The 16,804-nt window shown below is 49.5% G+C and overlaps 7 protein-coding genes across 7 annotated transcripts; 4 read left to right on the top strand and 3 right to left on the bottom strand.

The window, feature by feature from the left end:
- Nucleotides 1-701: 701 nt before the first annotated feature.
- FMAN_11218 (uncharacterized protein) lies at nt 702-2,127 on the bottom strand (the record flags this gene model as incomplete). The annotated part of the gene is made up of 4 exons (XM_041834004.1): nt 702-1,065; nt 1,129-1,577; nt 1,628-1,871; nt 1,922-2,127. 4 exons carry the CDS (start codon nt 2,125-2,127, stop codon nt 702-704), a joined length of 1,263 nt encoding a protein of 420 aa, XP_041684311.1.
- Nucleotides 2,128-3,028: 901 nt separating this feature from the next.
- On the top strand, nt 3,029-4,447 carry FMAN_11217 (uncharacterized protein; the record flags this gene model as incomplete). Its single annotated transcript, XM_041834003.1, has 1 exon — nt 3,029-4,447. One exon carries the CDS (start codon nt 3,029-3,031, stop codon nt 4,445-4,447), a length of 1,419 nt encoding a protein of 472 aa, XP_041684310.1.
- Nucleotides 4,448-6,412: 1,965 nt separating this feature from the next.
- On the top strand, nt 6,413-8,486 carry FMAN_11216 (putative lysophospholipase; the record flags this gene model as incomplete). The annotated part of the gene is made up of 2 exons (XM_041834002.1): nt 6,413-6,488; nt 6,616-8,486. 2 exons carry the CDS (start codon nt 6,413-6,415, stop codon nt 8,484-8,486), a joined length of 1,947 nt encoding a protein of 648 aa, XP_041684309.1.
- A 522-nt stretch (nt 8,487-9,008) lies between these two features.
- On the bottom strand, nt 9,009-10,144 carry FMAN_11215 (uncharacterized protein; the record flags this gene model as incomplete). The annotated part of the gene is made up of 2 exons (XM_041834001.1): nt 9,009-10,056; nt 10,104-10,144. 2 exons carry the CDS (start codon nt 10,142-10,144, stop codon nt 9,009-9,011), a joined length of 1,089 nt encoding a protein of 362 aa, XP_041684308.1.
- A 732-nt stretch (nt 10,145-10,876) lies between these two features.
- Nucleotides 10,877-11,687, top strand: FMAN_11214 (uncharacterized protein; the record flags this gene model as incomplete). The annotated part of the gene is made up of 2 exons (XM_041834000.1): nt 10,877-11,535; nt 11,585-11,687. 2 exons carry the CDS (start codon nt 10,877-10,879, stop codon nt 11,685-11,687), a joined length of 762 nt encoding a protein of 253 aa, XP_041684307.1.
- Nucleotides 11,688-14,436: 2,749 nt separating this feature from the next.
- On the top strand, nt 14,437-15,074 carry FMAN_11213 (uncharacterized protein; the record flags this gene model as incomplete). The annotated part of the gene is made up of 2 exons (XM_041833999.1): nt 14,437-14,656; nt 14,713-15,074. 2 exons carry the CDS (start codon nt 14,437-14,439, stop codon nt 15,072-15,074), a joined length of 582 nt encoding a protein of 193 aa, XP_041684306.1.
- A 720-nt stretch (nt 15,075-15,794) lies between these two features.
- On the bottom strand, nt 15,795-16,788 carry FMAN_11212 (uncharacterized protein; the record flags this gene model as incomplete). The annotated part of the gene is made up of 2 exons (XM_041833998.1): nt 15,795-15,862; nt 15,909-16,788. The coding sequence occupies 2 exons, from the start codon at nt 16,786-16,788 to the stop codon at nt 15,795-15,797; spliced, it is 948 nt and encodes a 315-aa protein (XP_041684305.1).
- Nucleotides 16,789-16,804: the final 16 nt, after the last annotated feature.

Raw genomic sequence — 16,804 nt, 5'->3', positions numbered from 1 at the left:
AGCGACCTTGGATGCCGAGGCTCCTCTCCAATTTCGACTCTAGAGGTCAAGCTTAAGTTCCAAACCTGAATTCCTAGCCTCTCGTTGGGCGCTTCCGCGGCGACGCTAATTTATGGTTGTTTTGACCTGGACTCATCGCTGAGCTGTCACCGTCGAGGGCTTGCAGTAGAGTAGACACACAGACAGACAATACCCCGGGTTAGCTTAGTTGAAGCAGTGGTTTCTTTTTGTGGCAATTCTTGCGGGTCGTTGGCTTGGCTGTCGGCACGCACCGAAAGATATCCAGTGATATCCTTTCACAGTTCTAGATTCCAGTAGTCAAAATGTGTCATTCAACGCTTTGCCATATACCATACTCTAGCTGAACCATCAAGAATGCCCATATCTCGGACACTGCCCGAATCCTTACACGCGTCATCTCATCATGTCGTATCCCTCTCTCTCACGTACCGTCCCAGACCAGTTTGCGCCTCGGTATCTCATCCACACCGTAAACATTACCAGAAAAGATCAAATCCAAGCCAGAACGTACGTCCCGTCCACACCTTCAGTATCCCGTCTTGTACCCTGTCTAATTCATCTCGAAGGATTTGTGCAACCTTCAACGTTCATGCAATCATCCAGTTCATTTTACCTGCGGCGGCCAAGCACCGAGTCCTATAATCTTATTTGCTTGTTCCTGACCGAACCTCGGCTCACGTTCAACGAAACGCGGATGACACAGTCGAGAAGGACTTCTTGATGTTGTGCCAGATCAACGCAGCGGTACCAACAACCGCAAAGATCTGAAGAATCTCCCAGGGCTTTCGAGTCTTGACCTCGGTCTCGATGTAGTCGATCTTGCTACCAGCCATACGGGGGAATCGACCAGTTGTCAGGTACTCTTCCATGAGTGCATCCTTCTTATACCACTCCTCACGCAACCAGAGCTCAAAGGCCTTCTGGTCGTGAAGGGGCATATCGCTGATTTTGAAGCGGCGCCAGTGGAAGTTGACCGACTTAGGGGCCCGACCTTGAAAGTAGGTGCTCACCAAACCAAAATATTCCTCACCGAATCCACCTCGGCTAGACGCGTCCGTCAGTCGACAGTTACAATGCTGTGTAACGGGGCTTCAGGTTACAACTTACGGAATTCCCTCATATGCGACCGTGCAGTCGTAGACGTAGTCAATGCTTCCCTTGAGCTCATTCAGGCAAAAGAACATGCCAGTACTTCGTGGAAGCATGACATGGTCTGGATCCTTGAGGTCGTTCTTGGCAGCCCAGCCAGCCGACTTTCTACGCCCATTATTGGAAAGATTCGTGCCCTCGGGGAACAAGAGCAGCCACATGGGGTCCATATACGACTTTCCATTAGGGTCAACCTTTCGTTGCTTGAGTTTGTTGAGACGATAGGCCAGGCGGGGCTGATCCGAGGCCATCTTTCGTGACATGAAGATGAATCCGTAGAAGCGCATTCCCCATCCAATGAAAGGGATGTGCTTCAGAGATTCCTTGAGGATGATGTAGATATGCCCATGCATACCAGGAGAATTAGCGTAAGCAATCCACCACAGATATAGCCAGTCAGTATAGATCTGCATAAGGGTCAGTTTCCATAAACCTCGTGAAAAGCTTATCACCGTACTTGATGGTTGGCAATCATCACCAAACGCTCAGGGAACTCGAACTGAACTCCTCCATCGGGCCGCAGCTTGATCTGACCGGCGACCGACTCGTCACCGCTGATTCGAATGGTGGTCGGGCCCCAGATTTGGGTCATGGAAGTTGTCGTAAGACAAAAAGATTGTTTCGTCATAGCCATGTAAGCGTAGTACCAGTCACGATTGACGAAGTACAGGGGAGAGCCGATAAGTTGGGTAAAGAAAATGCTACCGCCATGTTAGTTGCCTGTACCTGACGAGGGACTCTGCATCCATACATCAAGCAACATGTGTTGAAGTATAGGGCGAACAAGGAGCCGCGCACAATCTGCATCAGAGCTCCATAGCTTTCTTTCCCCGAGGGATGCTCCTCCTTTGGTTTGGGCTTCTGCTTCTCTGCTAAAGACTTCTCAGCGAGACCAGCAAGTAGCTCTGGCGAAGGGATCACCGTCTCCGGTGGGCCATCGGTTTTGGTGTCAGCCATGGCGGCGTCTCTGTTCGTTTGTGTTGTCTATCAGATGTCGTTATATGTTCTTTACGAGGTATCACGTCGATCAAAACTGAGTAAACGAAGAGGCGCCTTCAGGACTGTTATATCTCGTGTCTGCCTTGTTCACGCCGTTGGAGCTAAGAGAATGCGAGGGGTCGCGTGGCACAGTCTACACAGTCTACACAGTCAGAGACAGAAACCTAGACCTCCGGCCTCGTGGCGTAGAGATAACGAGAGAAAAGAGAGTCTATCGAAGCTCAAGATGAAGAAATCTGACGAGGCTGCGAAACATTGTGCATGTGATTCAAGGTCAAAAGCCCAAGGTTACCTTAAGCTCAGCTCCAGCTTACCTAGGTTGTTCTGACGTGCCTGCTTGTGGTTAGCTGTTAGCGCAGGTGACATCAGGCGGATGCGTCGGAGGGGGGAGGTCCTATGACGCCTAAAGACGGTGCACGGTGGTTCACAGATGCCGATCAGATTTGGCCAATGGGAAGCTACGAATATGAGATCACTTGGCATAAAGCTGTTGGATCTGCGTTTATAGAAGCTCTCTCGGGAGAGATAAGACACTTTGACAGGTCATACACAGATTTCAGCTGATCAAGGGCTTCTTCCCTCAAGCCTTTAAAAGTTTAAAGTCGATATTCAGGGTCCTGACACTGTGAAATGGTCCCTTGCAGCGAAAATCTTTCTTTTTCGTTCTCAAGTCGAATGCTGGAACAGGAAGGCGGTGAACATCAGCCCACCTCTAGCTACTCAGTGCATTCTGCCAAAGCCGTCGCAAAGCCGCATGGGGCATCGCAGTAGGTCCCGTCTTCGGCGTCATCTGTAGGCAAATTTAATCAGCCTCAACGGTTTCTTTTCTTTTCACATGCCATGCCGAATTCCTGGTACCATGTCTAGAAGGTCCCTCCTACGAGGCCTGACCCTCTTGAGGCCCAATAGCAATCAACTACCAATATGTCGCTTTTTGACCAGGCCATCCACATCCACTCTGGCACCACAAACATGCCGTCTTCTATCAACAACCTCGACCCATCAAACGTCCGAGATCCGCAGCATCGCAGAACTCCCGAATAGAATAAGCCCACGCTATCTCCAGAGCACAAAGCCCGGGTCGTCGCTATTATCACTAAACTGGCCTAAACCCCCTCGAAACCTCCTTATCATCCACAAGCTCTACTCAGATGCCGTCGTCGAGGCTGTCGTCAAATTCTCGACCTACCTCCATAATGAATATCCAGAAGTCAACCTCGTGTTCGAGCCACGCATCGCCCAATCGTTGAAAGATCGTCTCGATTTTCCCATTTATGCCTCGGACTCTCGGTCCAATATGGCGGACAAGATTGACATCATCGCGACTTTCGGAGGAGATGGTACTGTCCTACGAGCTGCAAGTCTTTACAAGCTCCATGGTTCTGTTCCTCCAATTCTGTCATTCAACATGGGGACACTAGGCTTCCTTGGCGAATGGGATTTCAGAGAGTACAAAAAAGCTTGGAGGGAGACGTTTATGAGTGGCAGTGACGTCGCTACCCGTGAGGCCAACTACCCTCGAGGTGATTGGGACAAGACAAGTCCAGTGTCCTACACTGCATGGGAAAGGCATAAGGGTAAAAGCATGGGAGCCCAACGAGCATCGAAGGTGTTACTCCGTCACCGCATCAAGGCTGATGTGTTTGATCCGTCTGGTAACAATATCAATCATTGGCTGTCAGATACTCTGTCAAGCGAGGCAAAGACAGGGGCGAAGGCGCTAGCAGTGCCTCACGAGCCATCACCATCACTGAGAGCTATCAACGAGATCTCGGTGCATCGGGGTTCTCATCCCCATCTAGCTGTCATTGATATCTACCAGAATGGTCACTTTCTCACAGAAACCACAGCTGATGGTATCTTGATCAGCACCCCCACAGGCTCAACGGCATACAGTCTAAGCGCAGGTGGTCCAATCGTTCATCCACTTGTCAAGTCGCTCCTCATTACACCCATCAGTCCTTGTAGTCTAAGCTTCCGATCCCTGGTGCTCCCGCTAGACACCAAGGTCACCCTACGAATGAGTCGCAAGAACCGCGGCCGTGAACTTGACCTGAGTATAGATGGCAAGAGGTGTGCGGGAGTGTCGCCAGGGACAGAGATTCGGGTAGAAGGCGAGTTTGTTGGACGAGCTGGTCCTGGGGAGGAGTGGCATGGCGGTGTACCATGTATGATCAGGACTGAGGATGATGACCCTTGGGTGGGTGGCTTGACTGGCCTACTCAAGTTCAATCATCCTTTTGGACGAGAACCTGGTGGAGACGATTATGCCGATTAGGCAGTTGATGTGATATGCCTACATATGGATGCACATATTGGCGATTATTTGATACCCATACGTTTGGATAATAATGAAGTCATGAGGAGAGCTGGCAGTATTAGGGTGCGATAAGAATCCGAAATGCTTCTACAAGCAAGATTAAGGCCACCAATAAGCATATACAATATATCATAGACAACTTTGAACCAATATCAAAGTAGGTCACCGACTTGTTGTTACTCCATACGTGGTGTTCCATAACACAGATGCAATTCGGGCTCCCTGTTCTTGAACTGCTTTCGCTGAGCTTCCAACACGAGATGGGAATAAGATGATGACAGGCTTAGGGCTGAAACTCGCAGCCAATTGCAGTAAGATGGCGCGCAGCAGTAAGCGGCGTATGCTTCAAAACTCCGGATCGGCCGAGTAGTGAAGCCATGGGCGGTCCGCGGACATGGATTAAAGCCACTCAGCGTGAGCAACTGCCCTTTTCAGAGGCAACGGTGATCCAAGATGGGTTCACTGCGCGCTGACAGATGGCAGTGCATAAACCGAAGCAGAAGATCTTTGTCTATGGTCCACAACAGCTGACAAGTGGCTCAGATACGTGGCAGAACAATGCATCTCTGTCTTACGGATGTTTAGCGAGGAGTCGTTCAAAACAATACGAGTATCTAAGCGCTCTTGTGATCATGTTCCATGTGAAGAAGCATCAGAAAAGAGCCGCCAAGCCGTCTTGGCTCTCTCTGAGATTAGCAACGGCGGTTTGAGCTGGGCGGGTTCCCTTTAATTTCGCCGCCAGGGGTTTTCCTCAAACATTCCGAGTGCTTGTGGATCGGGATATTTTGATGACCCATGATCAGCCGACTCTAGTTGTTTGATGTTCCATTGTAATGTCATTCCCCGTCTTATGTTCCGCGGATCTCAATACATACTCAGCCTTTGGTGATCTTCTTGTTACTCTACTGAGGACTTGCTATGACAATAGGAGTCTGAGGTGAGGTCATTGTTTGACTCGGCGCGTGGTTGGACTTGTTGAAATCATGCAGCGGGTGTTCCTGGAACGGCTTTAAGGCTCGTTAGTGGCTGGGTGATGCAGGGGATGCTAGCGGGTGGTGGGCAGTAACTTAAACAAAGAGGTCATTCATGTCACATGTATTGAACTCGATACAAGGGCAACGGGAATTATCATACGCGAGCTGACCTTGAAACATGAATATTCAAACAATTAACTTATCACCGATGATCGATTGATTGTTTGCCACAATCCTTCCTCCGTTCCGCAGAGCATCTCTAAAATAGAAACAGGACACATTCAGTAAGTATCACACAGCCTGTGTCATTGCATCAGACCGATACAGCTCAGAGAGGCGGCGCAGGGCTGGGCGGATTCTTGGCAACGAGACAGAGGCAGAGGGAGAATGAAGGCCAACGCCTGTAAGAAAATGGTGGCCCTTGGCTGATTGATGACTGACGGAATGAGAGAGAGGGAGAGGGAGAGACAAGCTTGACTATTAAGTTACTCTTAAACATCTAATACGAACCTTGAACTCTTTTCTCTTACTCTATTTCAATCAATACCTTGCCTCGCCTTGCCCTGGCCGAACCCAAAAGCACGGATCCAAACCGTTGACGATACTGCCAATTAATTAAACTGACCACCCCACACTGAATCCTTTCCTTTCCTTTCTTCTACATACCCTTCTTATACCCAGCTGCATCACAACCTCGACCTCGTGTTTCTTGGTTTTTCTTTATTCCCTTATTTTCTCTTCATTTCTTCTATTTTCGGGGCCAGTTTCTTCTTATTTGCATATTGACTCTTTGGCATTTATTCATCTTGGACCACCCTTTCTTCGATCCGATCACCAATTCATCGATACAACAAACAGCAACAACTCGAATTGTTCGCTTCCATTCCTTCCGAGGCTGCGAATAGCTTCCGTCTTCTTATCGCTCATTTATCCACCCGAGGCCGTTGCCATGGCCATTTCTTCGGGCCTCGCCCTTTTGCTGGCTGCCAGCGCCGCATTGAATCCTGTCGCTGCTGCGCCTTCGAGTAAGTCGACACTCTTCGCGACCGCGCATGTCGTCGAGCGCATGGAATCTGGTGTGGCGCGGTCGCATACATTTTCCTACGTAGATCTTGGGGGTCGCGGATCGGAGCTAACGTGATCCAATCGCAGTTGACGACGCTTTTGTCGCCATCTCCAATTCAGATTTCTCTCCCCGATCAGTATCAAAACGAGGCACGCCTCAAGCCCCCAATGGCTACGTACCCTCCAAAGTCAATTGCCCGAGTACACGACCGACGATCCGAAATGGCTCTTCCATCTCGAGCATGGAGCGCGACTGGATCCCGAAGCGTCGCAACGAAACCATAGCCCCTATGCGAACCCTCTTGAAGCGTCTAGCGATTCCCGGTTTCGACAGCGAGGAGTATCTCAAAGATGCTGAGACAGATCCCACTGCCCTTCCAAATATTGGTATTGCTATCTCTGGAGGTGGCTACCGCGCTATGCTTTGCGGTGCTGGTGCGCTAGCAGCTTGGGATATTCGTTCTGATGGAAGCGACAAGGATGGAAATCTTGGTGGTCTTCTACAAAGTGCGACATATCTTTCTGGTCTCTCCGGCGGTGGATGGCTTGTGGGCAGTTTGATGATGAACAACTTTACTTCTGTCCAGGAAAGCGTGAACTATCCCGGAATTTGGCAGTTGGAGAATTCGATCCTTGAGGGCCCTGAGAGTTACTCCCTTCTCCAGTACTACAATACGATTTTCGACGCCGTCTCCGATAAGAAGGATGCTGGTTATGAACGATCTCTTACGGATTACTGGGGCCGCATGCTGTCATACCAGCTGATCAACGCTACGGATGGTGGCCCTGCATATACATGGTCTTCCCTTGCCGACGATCATGACTTCTCCGAGGGTAAGGCTCCTATGCCTATCATCGTTGCGGATGGCCGTGCGCCAAACGAGACCATTATCAGTCTTAACGCGACCAACTTCGAATTCACCCCCTGGGAGCTTGGTTCCTACGACCCTGTTCTTCAGGGCTTCGTTCCCCTCAAGTACGTCGGTTCCGAGTTCGACAACGGCAAACTACCCAAGGACAAGTCCTGCATTGCTGGTTTTGACAACGCCGGTTTCGTCATGGGAACTTCTAGCAGTCTCTTCAACCAGATCGTTCTGTATCTCAATGAAGACGACAACAACTACGTTCCTGACGGTGTTCCGGATATCGCCGTCGAGGCCGTAACCTCTGTTCTCAAAGCTATTGGCTCTGACAACAACGATATTGCTGACTGGACTCCTAACCCTTTCAAGGGCTGGAACGATGAGCATAACCTGAGCGCCGATTCCGAGCGACTCACCCTCGTCGATGGCGGTGAAGACCTCCAGAACATCCCTTACTACCCTCACATCCGAAAAGATCGTGAGGTCGATGTCGTCTTCTCCTTCGACTCTTCCGCCGACACTGACTACGGCTGGCCCAATGGCGCATCTCCCATCGCCACCTACGAGCGCTCTCTCACCAACATCTCAGAGGGCTCATCATTCCCCTCTATCCCCGGCAAGAACACATTCCTCAACCTGGGCCTCAACACCCGCCCAACCTTCTTCGGCTGCAACGCCACCAACATGACCGACCCCTCACCCCTCATCGTCTACATCCCCAACTACCCCTACGTCTACTCCTCCAACATCTCCACCTTCCAAATGAGCATCAACACCTCCGAGCTCTCTGCCATCATCGAGAACGGCTATGCTGTAGCCACCATGCTCAACGGCACGCGCGACAAGGACTGGCCCATCTGCGTTGGCTGCGCAATGCTCTCTCGCAGCTTCGACCGCACAAACACCACTGTTCCTGATAAGTGTCAGGAATGCTTCACGAATTACTGCTGGAACGGAACTCTTGATGAACGAGAGCCCAGCGAGTACAACCCTACTTTCATCGGCGAGCAGATCGAGGTGGAGAGCTCAGCGTCAAAGGCCAGCAGCGCTTTTATCACCATCGCAGCTATTGCAGGATTTATGCTCGCCATTTAAAAAATGAATGAAAAGTAGAGGAAAAGATTGCATATATACATTTGCTTATAGGAGTAACGCATTGGAGTTTTGTTCTATCTGAAGCGCCGTGATCTTGAGGACATGGATTCATGAAGAAGTTATATAGGGGTTGGATAGACGATGAGTTGGAGACTCGTCTTATTATTTACTCGGAATTCTCCATATCGTTACGATCTTGTGGATCTTATCGTGACGTTTAGCATTCGGTATGCAGCCTACCAGGCTTGTAATTTGTAGGCACAATAATACGATGATCTTCTCGAACGAGCCTTACTCGTGGTTTGAGGCTCATTGAGGACCATTAGCAAAGTCGCTCCATATAGATTATGCACAAGCTACATATTTGTTGTCTGCTCCGGCAGGCAACGTTAGCCGGGCGATAACTATTTCACCATTAGTCGGGTCTCAGACAACTTCTCATGGCATGTCATATGCGCAAAGGCACTGGTTCTTCCAATCCATAACTTTTCCTCATTAAATCATTACATATCCTTAATTGCTCTAAGCAAAAGTGACATCCTTGCCAGTCTTGGCACTCTCAAAAACACCCTCAATAATTTGCAAAACATCCCTCGCCTCAGATGCCTTCACAGGAACATCCTCCTCCTTTCCACTCTCAACAGCCTTACCAAGCTGAGCATAGAAAGCCTTGTAGGTAGGCGTCTCAATGGATGAAACAGTCTGCTCCTTGGCCTTCTCGTTGTCATCAACGACAACCAACTTATACCGAGCAGGGTCCTCCTTTCCAAAGTCCGCGTCAGTAGCCTTCGCACCAGCCTTGAGCGCATCTTCTTGCGTGTCGAGACCGAGCTTGCGGAAACTTCCCTTTGTGCCGCGGACCCAGAAGCGAGGCTGCTCGAGTTCGGCGCTGAGGACGCTGATGCGGATGTTGACGAGGAGACCGTCGGGGTAGGTCAACTCTGCTGACACACCATCTGGGTTCTCAAAGTCGAACTTTCCTTCGCGTTGAGAAAGAAGACGGCCGTGAACAGATTGAGGCTTGCCGAAGAGAACGTAGGCTTGGTCGATGAGATGAGTTCCCAAGTCGTATAGAGCGCTTCCACCTTGAGAAAGGGGGAGGTCCAACTTCCAGTTCTTAGAGGGCACAAGACGATAACGGTCAAAGTGATTATCGAACTGAACGATACGTCCAAGGGTACCCTCAGAGATGATCTTCTTGAGGGTAACAAAGTCAGCATCCCACCGTCTGTTCTGATAAACAATAAGGAGCTTTCCGTTCTTCTTGGCAATCTCAATAAGCTTATCAGCCTCAGCAGACGTAGGAACAAAAGGCTTCTCAGTCAAGACATGCTTCCCAGCCTCGAGAGCAGCTTTTGTGAGCTCAAAGTGGTTGTTGGGGGGAGTGCTGATGACGACAAGATCGACTGCAGAGTCGGCGAAGAGATCCTTGTAGTCTGTGTAGTGCTTGATGTCAGGGTAGTCAGCAGGCGCTGAGTTGCCCTCCTTGGGGGAACGCTGAACAATTGCGTGGAGTTTGAACTGGGGAGTTTGAGTGAGGAAGGGGATGTGGAAGATTTTGGCAGACATGCTATTGTTGTCAGCTGATGGTATCACGAAGAGGATGATGGAACTTACCCATAACCCACGACACCGACGTTGAATGTCTTTCCGCTCATATTGACTAACTGACTGTATTTAACTTGATGCTTATTTCTGAAGAATGTTTCTCACAGCGGACGGTCTTGACTTTTATAAGTTACGAGGCAAGTTCTCACCATTTCTCCAAGAGCCTCCACAGGATGAATTCCGTCATGGGTGCGGAGTCGTTCCCCACGGATGCTTCGCCATTCTTGGAGACTCCGGACGAGCTGAGCGCCACGATTGGTAGGATACAGTGGATTTGGCCGAGAAAGTCAGAGATGTAGTGAAGGTCCAAGCGAGAAAGTGCTGTTTTCTTAGTCAGTGGCTCAACCTTTGATATCGATTAGCAGCTATTCAAAAGATGAGAATATTTGTAATCTGAAATGGCGTTGTTTGAGTCTGCTTTTGTTGAAGAGATTTCATGATGTTGCGGAATGTCCGTTTTGGGTAGTCTTGGAGCATGATGAGCTGATTTACACTGGTCGGTCCGAACACGGTCTATCGGCATCTTATCATGATAAGAACTGATACTGATATGTAAAGCGGTTGAAATAGACGCCGAAGATTAACTACGGGCCCGTTCCTCATGGTATGGCTCCGTGCCGGACTCGACATTTCTGCGTCTCGCGTGCCGATGTGGGTCTCCGGACAACGCTTCAAAGTCCGGCCATAAACCGAACCGCGAAGTCCAAAATACCAAATTATAAAAAGTCATGATATATCAGATAGAATAGAATGAAAATTCATCAAACAATTCAATAGCAACAATGGCATTCAACAAAGTCTCACAATTCACCATCTTTCGTGGTCCTGGAAAGCCAACCGCTTTTACGTGGTCCCCCTTCGTCATCAAACTCGAAGCTCGACTTCGCTTCGCCGGCGTGCCCTACAGGGTAGCCGAAGGATCGCCGAAAACTGCACCACGAGGAAAGATCCCGTACATTGAAGCTGAAGGCGAGACTTTGAGCGATTCGACGTTCATTATCAAACGCTTTATCGACGAGGGCTTCGTTCCTGATCTTAATGCAAGCTTGACGCCCGTTCAAAACGCGCAAGATCTTGCATTCAGAGCTCTTTTGGAAGAAAAGGTTTACTTTTACGGTACACGCGAGAAATGGTGCGATAATTATTATACCATGCGCTCCAACATATTTGCTTCTATGCCATGGCTGCTACAAGTTGTTATAGGATATTTGGCAGCTCGCGCAAATGCAAGGACTGCGTATGGGCAAGGAACGGGCCGTTTGACAGATGAAGAAGTTAACGAATTGAGAGAGGAAGTGTGGGAGAGCATTGAAGCTTTACTATCGGAGGCGAGGATGCGGAAGAAGGACGATGGACCGTTTTGGACTCTCGGTGGTGATGAGCCTACAGAGGTTGATGCGACGATCTTTGGGTTCATTGCTTCGTCATTGATTTGCGAAGCGTAAGTTACTCTGTTGTCGAGATTGGGGTTATACTAATGGTGTTTTCAGAGCTCCGACTTCAGCGGCTATTATGAGGAAGCATTCGAGTTTGATGGAATACGCCGGGAGGATTCATGAGAGGTATTTTCCCGATTATGAACGATGGGAGTGAGAGTTGAAGACCTGGATCCCTTGGTGTGTGGCATTAGCGAACAAAACTGTCGTTTACCCTAGATTACAGCAGATAGATCTCAACTTGACTTAACTCATCCCCCAAGATTCAGGGTGCATGCCAACAATTCCCATCATGAGTTCCTGCATTGAAATCTCCAAAAACTTGTAAATCATCTCCAACACCGTCAGCCAAGTTGCTCCAATCCTACCTTGCGTCACAGCATGTTTCATCCCCATATTCTCGAGCACCAGGGCTCCTCCAAAATTCGACGTCAGATTATCTTTTCCATGAAACTGAACCTCAGTGAAGCTTGGAAGAGTTCAACAAATGACGTTTGTCCAAGTTTCTGAGCCCTTTTCCTACCCGCCAAGATGCAGGGGTTCGAGGGCGATTGGTGGTAAATACCCTCTAGCGAATCAAGCAAGACGGGAACTCCCCGTGCATGTTGGCGATGATTCCCTTACTCTCAGGAACAAGTCAACTTCAGCGCGATATACAATAGTAGGCAACTTCATATGCCTCAATTGATCTTCAGCCTCGGTATATGTACAATAATCCTCTGAAACTCTAAGTTATAGCTCAGCCTTCTCCTTACATTTATTAACGGAGATTCGCCGTGTCTCGAAAAGTTCACCAAGCAAGGCAGATCTACCAACCAACACGACATGGCATGCAAACCCGAGCTGAGATGGTTGCATACGGCTATTTTAATCGCTGCAAAATCAAAACCTCGCCTGCCCCTGGAAACTACGCCGCACAACGGCTCACTGAGGGTGTGGTGTCGGTCGTCACCGTCGTCTCACGGTGCAGGAGGTGGGCATATAGGTGACGATGCATAAGTGCATAATGAAGATTCAGATCTCTTGTGCTACCTGCATTTGTTTATGTGGATTTATTCAGCTCAGCTCACATATGTTTAATCAGATCTTGAATCTCATGATTTTTAATAGGAAATGCTACCGCGACGGTTCGTCTTTCATGCATGCTCGCCAAGTCGGCAGCGGCGGATATTGTCCACAATTATAGCGATCAGACCATTTCGATTCCCTTCCCGCCTAAGAAAGATCCCGCTAAACGACATCTTCTCCAGATTCTTGCTCAGCTCCGACAACACTCCTCCATAACAAGCCACGTAAAATTGAATTATTACTGTACAGTGCTGTAGAGCCTGCTAGAAGACTCGGACACTTCCGTTGCCTCGCATGTGAGCCTCGGCGTGGCGGTCGAAAAGAGCGGTTAATTCGAGCGCATTTGTCCAGTGTAGGAAGGCAGTTGGTCAAGATCCCTGCAAGCCTGACAGGGTCCCCTTTTATTCCCGGCTACAGGGGGTGCTAGTGGGTGTAGAATGTGAGATGCGGGGGAGTTTTGGGACACCGTGCACTGGAGGTCGAGTTCTGATGAGTAAGAGAGAGGAAGAGAAATCAGGCATTGACTTTGAGGAGGTGCTCAAAGGGAAATGAACTAACTAGCGGTCAATTTGTTGTCTAGGAATAGACCATAGCATGTTAAAGTATTATAGAGTTAGAGATAGTAGGAATAGTGGTCAATTGGCCTGGCCTACCATCAACTCAACTCTAGTCACAACTGTCAACCCATTAGCATCTTTTGTTCCTGCATCATTGGCGTCCCTTGAATGGTTGGTTGCCTCATCATCAAACCTGTTTTCCTTTGCCTCTCTTTTCCCTCTTTTTATTTAGTTCTTCCTCTTCGGCTTTGCCGCTCAAGTCGGGCCTAGTTCCCAAGCTCCCCCATCAATCGGCCCTCGGAATCAGTACCCTTGCAGTCCAGCATGTGACTTGGCCAAGTCCAAGTTCAAAGTCCCCGTTGAAGGATTCTCCTAATGGCGTCAACTCGCTGCAACTGTTACAGTACAGTACATATTTTCTCTTCTCCAATGTCAGGCATTAGAGCTTTGTTCTACCCCGGAGATCGTAATAATAAATCTCAATTAGAGAAAAAAAAAAAAGGGGAGCATTGTCCAATATCCGGGGGTGGATCGAAATCTCCAGCTTTTTTCTCTCTTCTGATGGACTAGACAGTTCTTTTTCGAGGTCAATCTCCGAAAAGTTCATTCTCAGAGCCTGAGAGGAGTCTAGAGAGAACTTCACATGTCCTAGCGCTAGACCCGTCTCCGCATCTCGCCCCCGGACTTTGGCATCACCCCTCGTCGATCTACTCGGCCGTGTGTATCGAATCCGGAAGCCCGCCCCGCTCTCACAACGGCATAACAAAAGCTCTTACACGCCCTGAGTTGGTCAGTTACCGCAGCAAGAATAGAAAACCCCCTCCCCTGGTAGGAGTTCCTTGTCCTTCTTTCAACCTCCCATTCGCCCACTTCAGCTTCCGGCTCGTCGCATCGTATCCCGACCCCCCTCCCCCCGAGTCCACAGTCCACTCACACTAGACTCCAGAAAGGACGAGGATCAGAATCAAGAACAAGAAGTTGACTTGCAAGTCTGCAGGAAAAGAGGCTGGTCTTCCCTGTAATGGTTAACGGGCAACGGCACCGTCACGCTCTAACCAAGTCGAGCTGACTTGTTGATTGAGATTCCCTTTCCAACCTTCACATACATAAAGCCTCTTCTCATCCATCTCTCAAGCTTCCTTCTTTCTTTCCCTCCTCATCCACTCGCTTCCATTGGACCAATTCAGCATCAGCTTCAGCCTTGCCTCTCTACACTCGTTGTGTCTTCTCGCATATCAACAAGTTTATCAACTTTAAAGACAACCAAGAACAACCTTCAAGATGAAGTACTCTTTCGCTATTGCTGCCCTCGCCACTGCCGTCTCGGCTCAGTCCCTCAGCGACGTCCCCAAGTGCGCTATTCCTTGCCTTGACGACGCTATTACCAGCAAGACCAAGTGTGAGACCACCGATCTCACCTGTGTCTGCAAGAGCTTCGACGATGTCCGAAGCGCCGCTACTGGTTGTGTGATCACCAAGTGTGGTTCCGACGTTGCCATCAGTAAGTCCCAAATACTCAATACTTCGTTGACACTTATACTGACTGACTCACCCCAGACGAGGTCCTCCCTGCTACTGAGAAGCTCTGCTCCGGCGGCAGCGGCTCCGGCTCCGCCGAGGAGTCCTCCAAGGCCGACACCACCAAGGTCGAGACCTCCACCAAGGTTGTCGTCACCACCAGCGCCGTCGAGACCACTGCTGTTGAGACCACCGCCGTCGAGACCACCTCTGTCCCTCCTGTCGTTGAGAGCAAGACCACCGCTGTTCCTCCCGTCATCGAGACTCCCACCACCAAGTCCGAGGCTGCCGGCAGTGCCACCAGCACTCCCGCTCCCTCAGGTGTCGGCGAGAACAGCGCTGCTGGCCTCAAGGGTCTCGGCGCCATGGCCATGGCTGCCCTCATGGCCCTTGCTCTGTAAATGGAGTCAATTATGAGCGCCATTTCCTCATCGTGAAAGACTACTTAGTTTGCACGTGAGGTGACAGGCATTGTTACGAGCTGAAAGGAAAGTGATGAGGAGGAATGGAATATGTGTACATGGGAATTGGATTCGGATTTGTGATTGGAATCACGGGTTAATAATTAATGGTCTTGAACCACCAGAATATAGCAAATATACCAGTGACACTTGTCTCACTTTTCTGCCCTCAATTGATCGTGAATCGACAGCGATGAATCAACAAACTGAGACAGTCAGAATCATACCACCAAAACCGTGATCAAAATCCTCATCATCCGAGTAAACACTCACCTTCTAGAAGTAGACCTAGCAAAACATGACTAGTCATCTCCAAGTAAAAAAAGTGGTCGACGTCTGTCGCCGTTTCTGGCACAACCGGCGCCCGAAAACCTTACGCGGCCTCATGCGGGGAGTGCAGCAAGCGATGTCACGCCGTAAATAGACAAGGCCAACCATTTCATTATGTGGCTGATTATATAGTTTCGATCGAGATCCAATGGAAATCATTTCTATTATGCATAAGATCGTGGCAAACTTGTCTAGTCTTTTGGAAGTCAGCTTCGTGATGTTCAGTTACGGGCCAATGCTCACTGTACACGTCTATTGTTGTTTGTCAAGTGGCCCTTGAACAAAGGGACTGGGCCTCGTATTCTTGACCCAGCTTTGTTTCACCTCGTTTCACTTCTTGGCCGCTTCGATCTCTTCGACCCAACCGCAGACTCTCCTTGCAACCTCTAAGCTCGCATCTAAACTTGTTAGCAACCGCCACAAACTTTTCTATGGTCAACTTACCCTCTCTCGTGCAAAAAGCGTGAGGAATATCCCCTTCATCCTGCACGATCCTCGCTTTGTCTCCTCTCTTCTCCACGATGCCGTCTCTCTCGTCATCATGAATCCAATGATCTTTCTTGGCATAGAACAAAAAGAACTTTGGAACTCCATTATCCTCTCCTGCCGTGTCCCATAGATCGTCGTTCCACTTCTCCTCGGTGATCATCTCCAGCTCCGTCAATCCTAGATGAACCGCCTGCAACACGCCATCTCTGCTCTTCAACCATCGCGCAGTGATGTCTGCGCTCGCAGGTGTAAAGCCCAGAAGGCGCTGAACGATCCATGTAACGCTTGCAACACTTAGAAGGCCGAGAAGAAGACGTGCAAGGAGGAAAGCTGCGGTGTCGAGGAAGGGAATGAATCGTCGCAACAACTCGAACTGTACACCATTGGATGATCGAGCGAGGTGCGTAAGCGTCGGACATATCAGAAATCCATGTCGAAGCTTCAAGTGCGGCGCTCGCTCCGGATTCTTCATATGGCGATGGAAGATCTCAACAGTGATGAATGACCCAACAGAATGGCCCATGAGAATCACAAAGTCGTACCCTTTTCCTTTGGCCGCAACGATATCGTACATGCCCTCAATCTGTCCCTCCAAATCCCATGGCTTGTTTTTTGAGCTGAACGGTTCATGATCATCGTCGCTGAAGCCCAGCAAGTTTGTGCCGTAGATATCGTAAGCAGTGTCTGTCTCGATCTTGTCTAAAAGGCCGCGTACATGACTGAGGAAGTCGGTGTAGTACTCGATGAGGCCTGGGTTACCACAGATGTAGTGGATGAGGGCTTTCTGTTGAGCGCTTCCAGAGCGTTCTGAGGGCAGCCATATTTGAGGTGCCATTATATGTTGCTGAGTT

The sequence above is a fragment of the Fusarium mangiferae genome (assembly GCF_900044065.1).
Source record: "Fusarium mangiferae strain MRC7560 genome assembly, contig: FMAN_scaffold008, whole genome shotgun sequence".
NCBI classification, from domain to species: domain Eukaryota; kingdom Fungi; phylum Ascomycota; class Sordariomycetes; order Hypocreales; family Nectriaceae; genus Fusarium; species Fusarium mangiferae.
The sequence above is the reverse complement of the archived record's forward strand: the minus strand, read 5'-3'. Positions and strand labels throughout refer to the sequence as shown.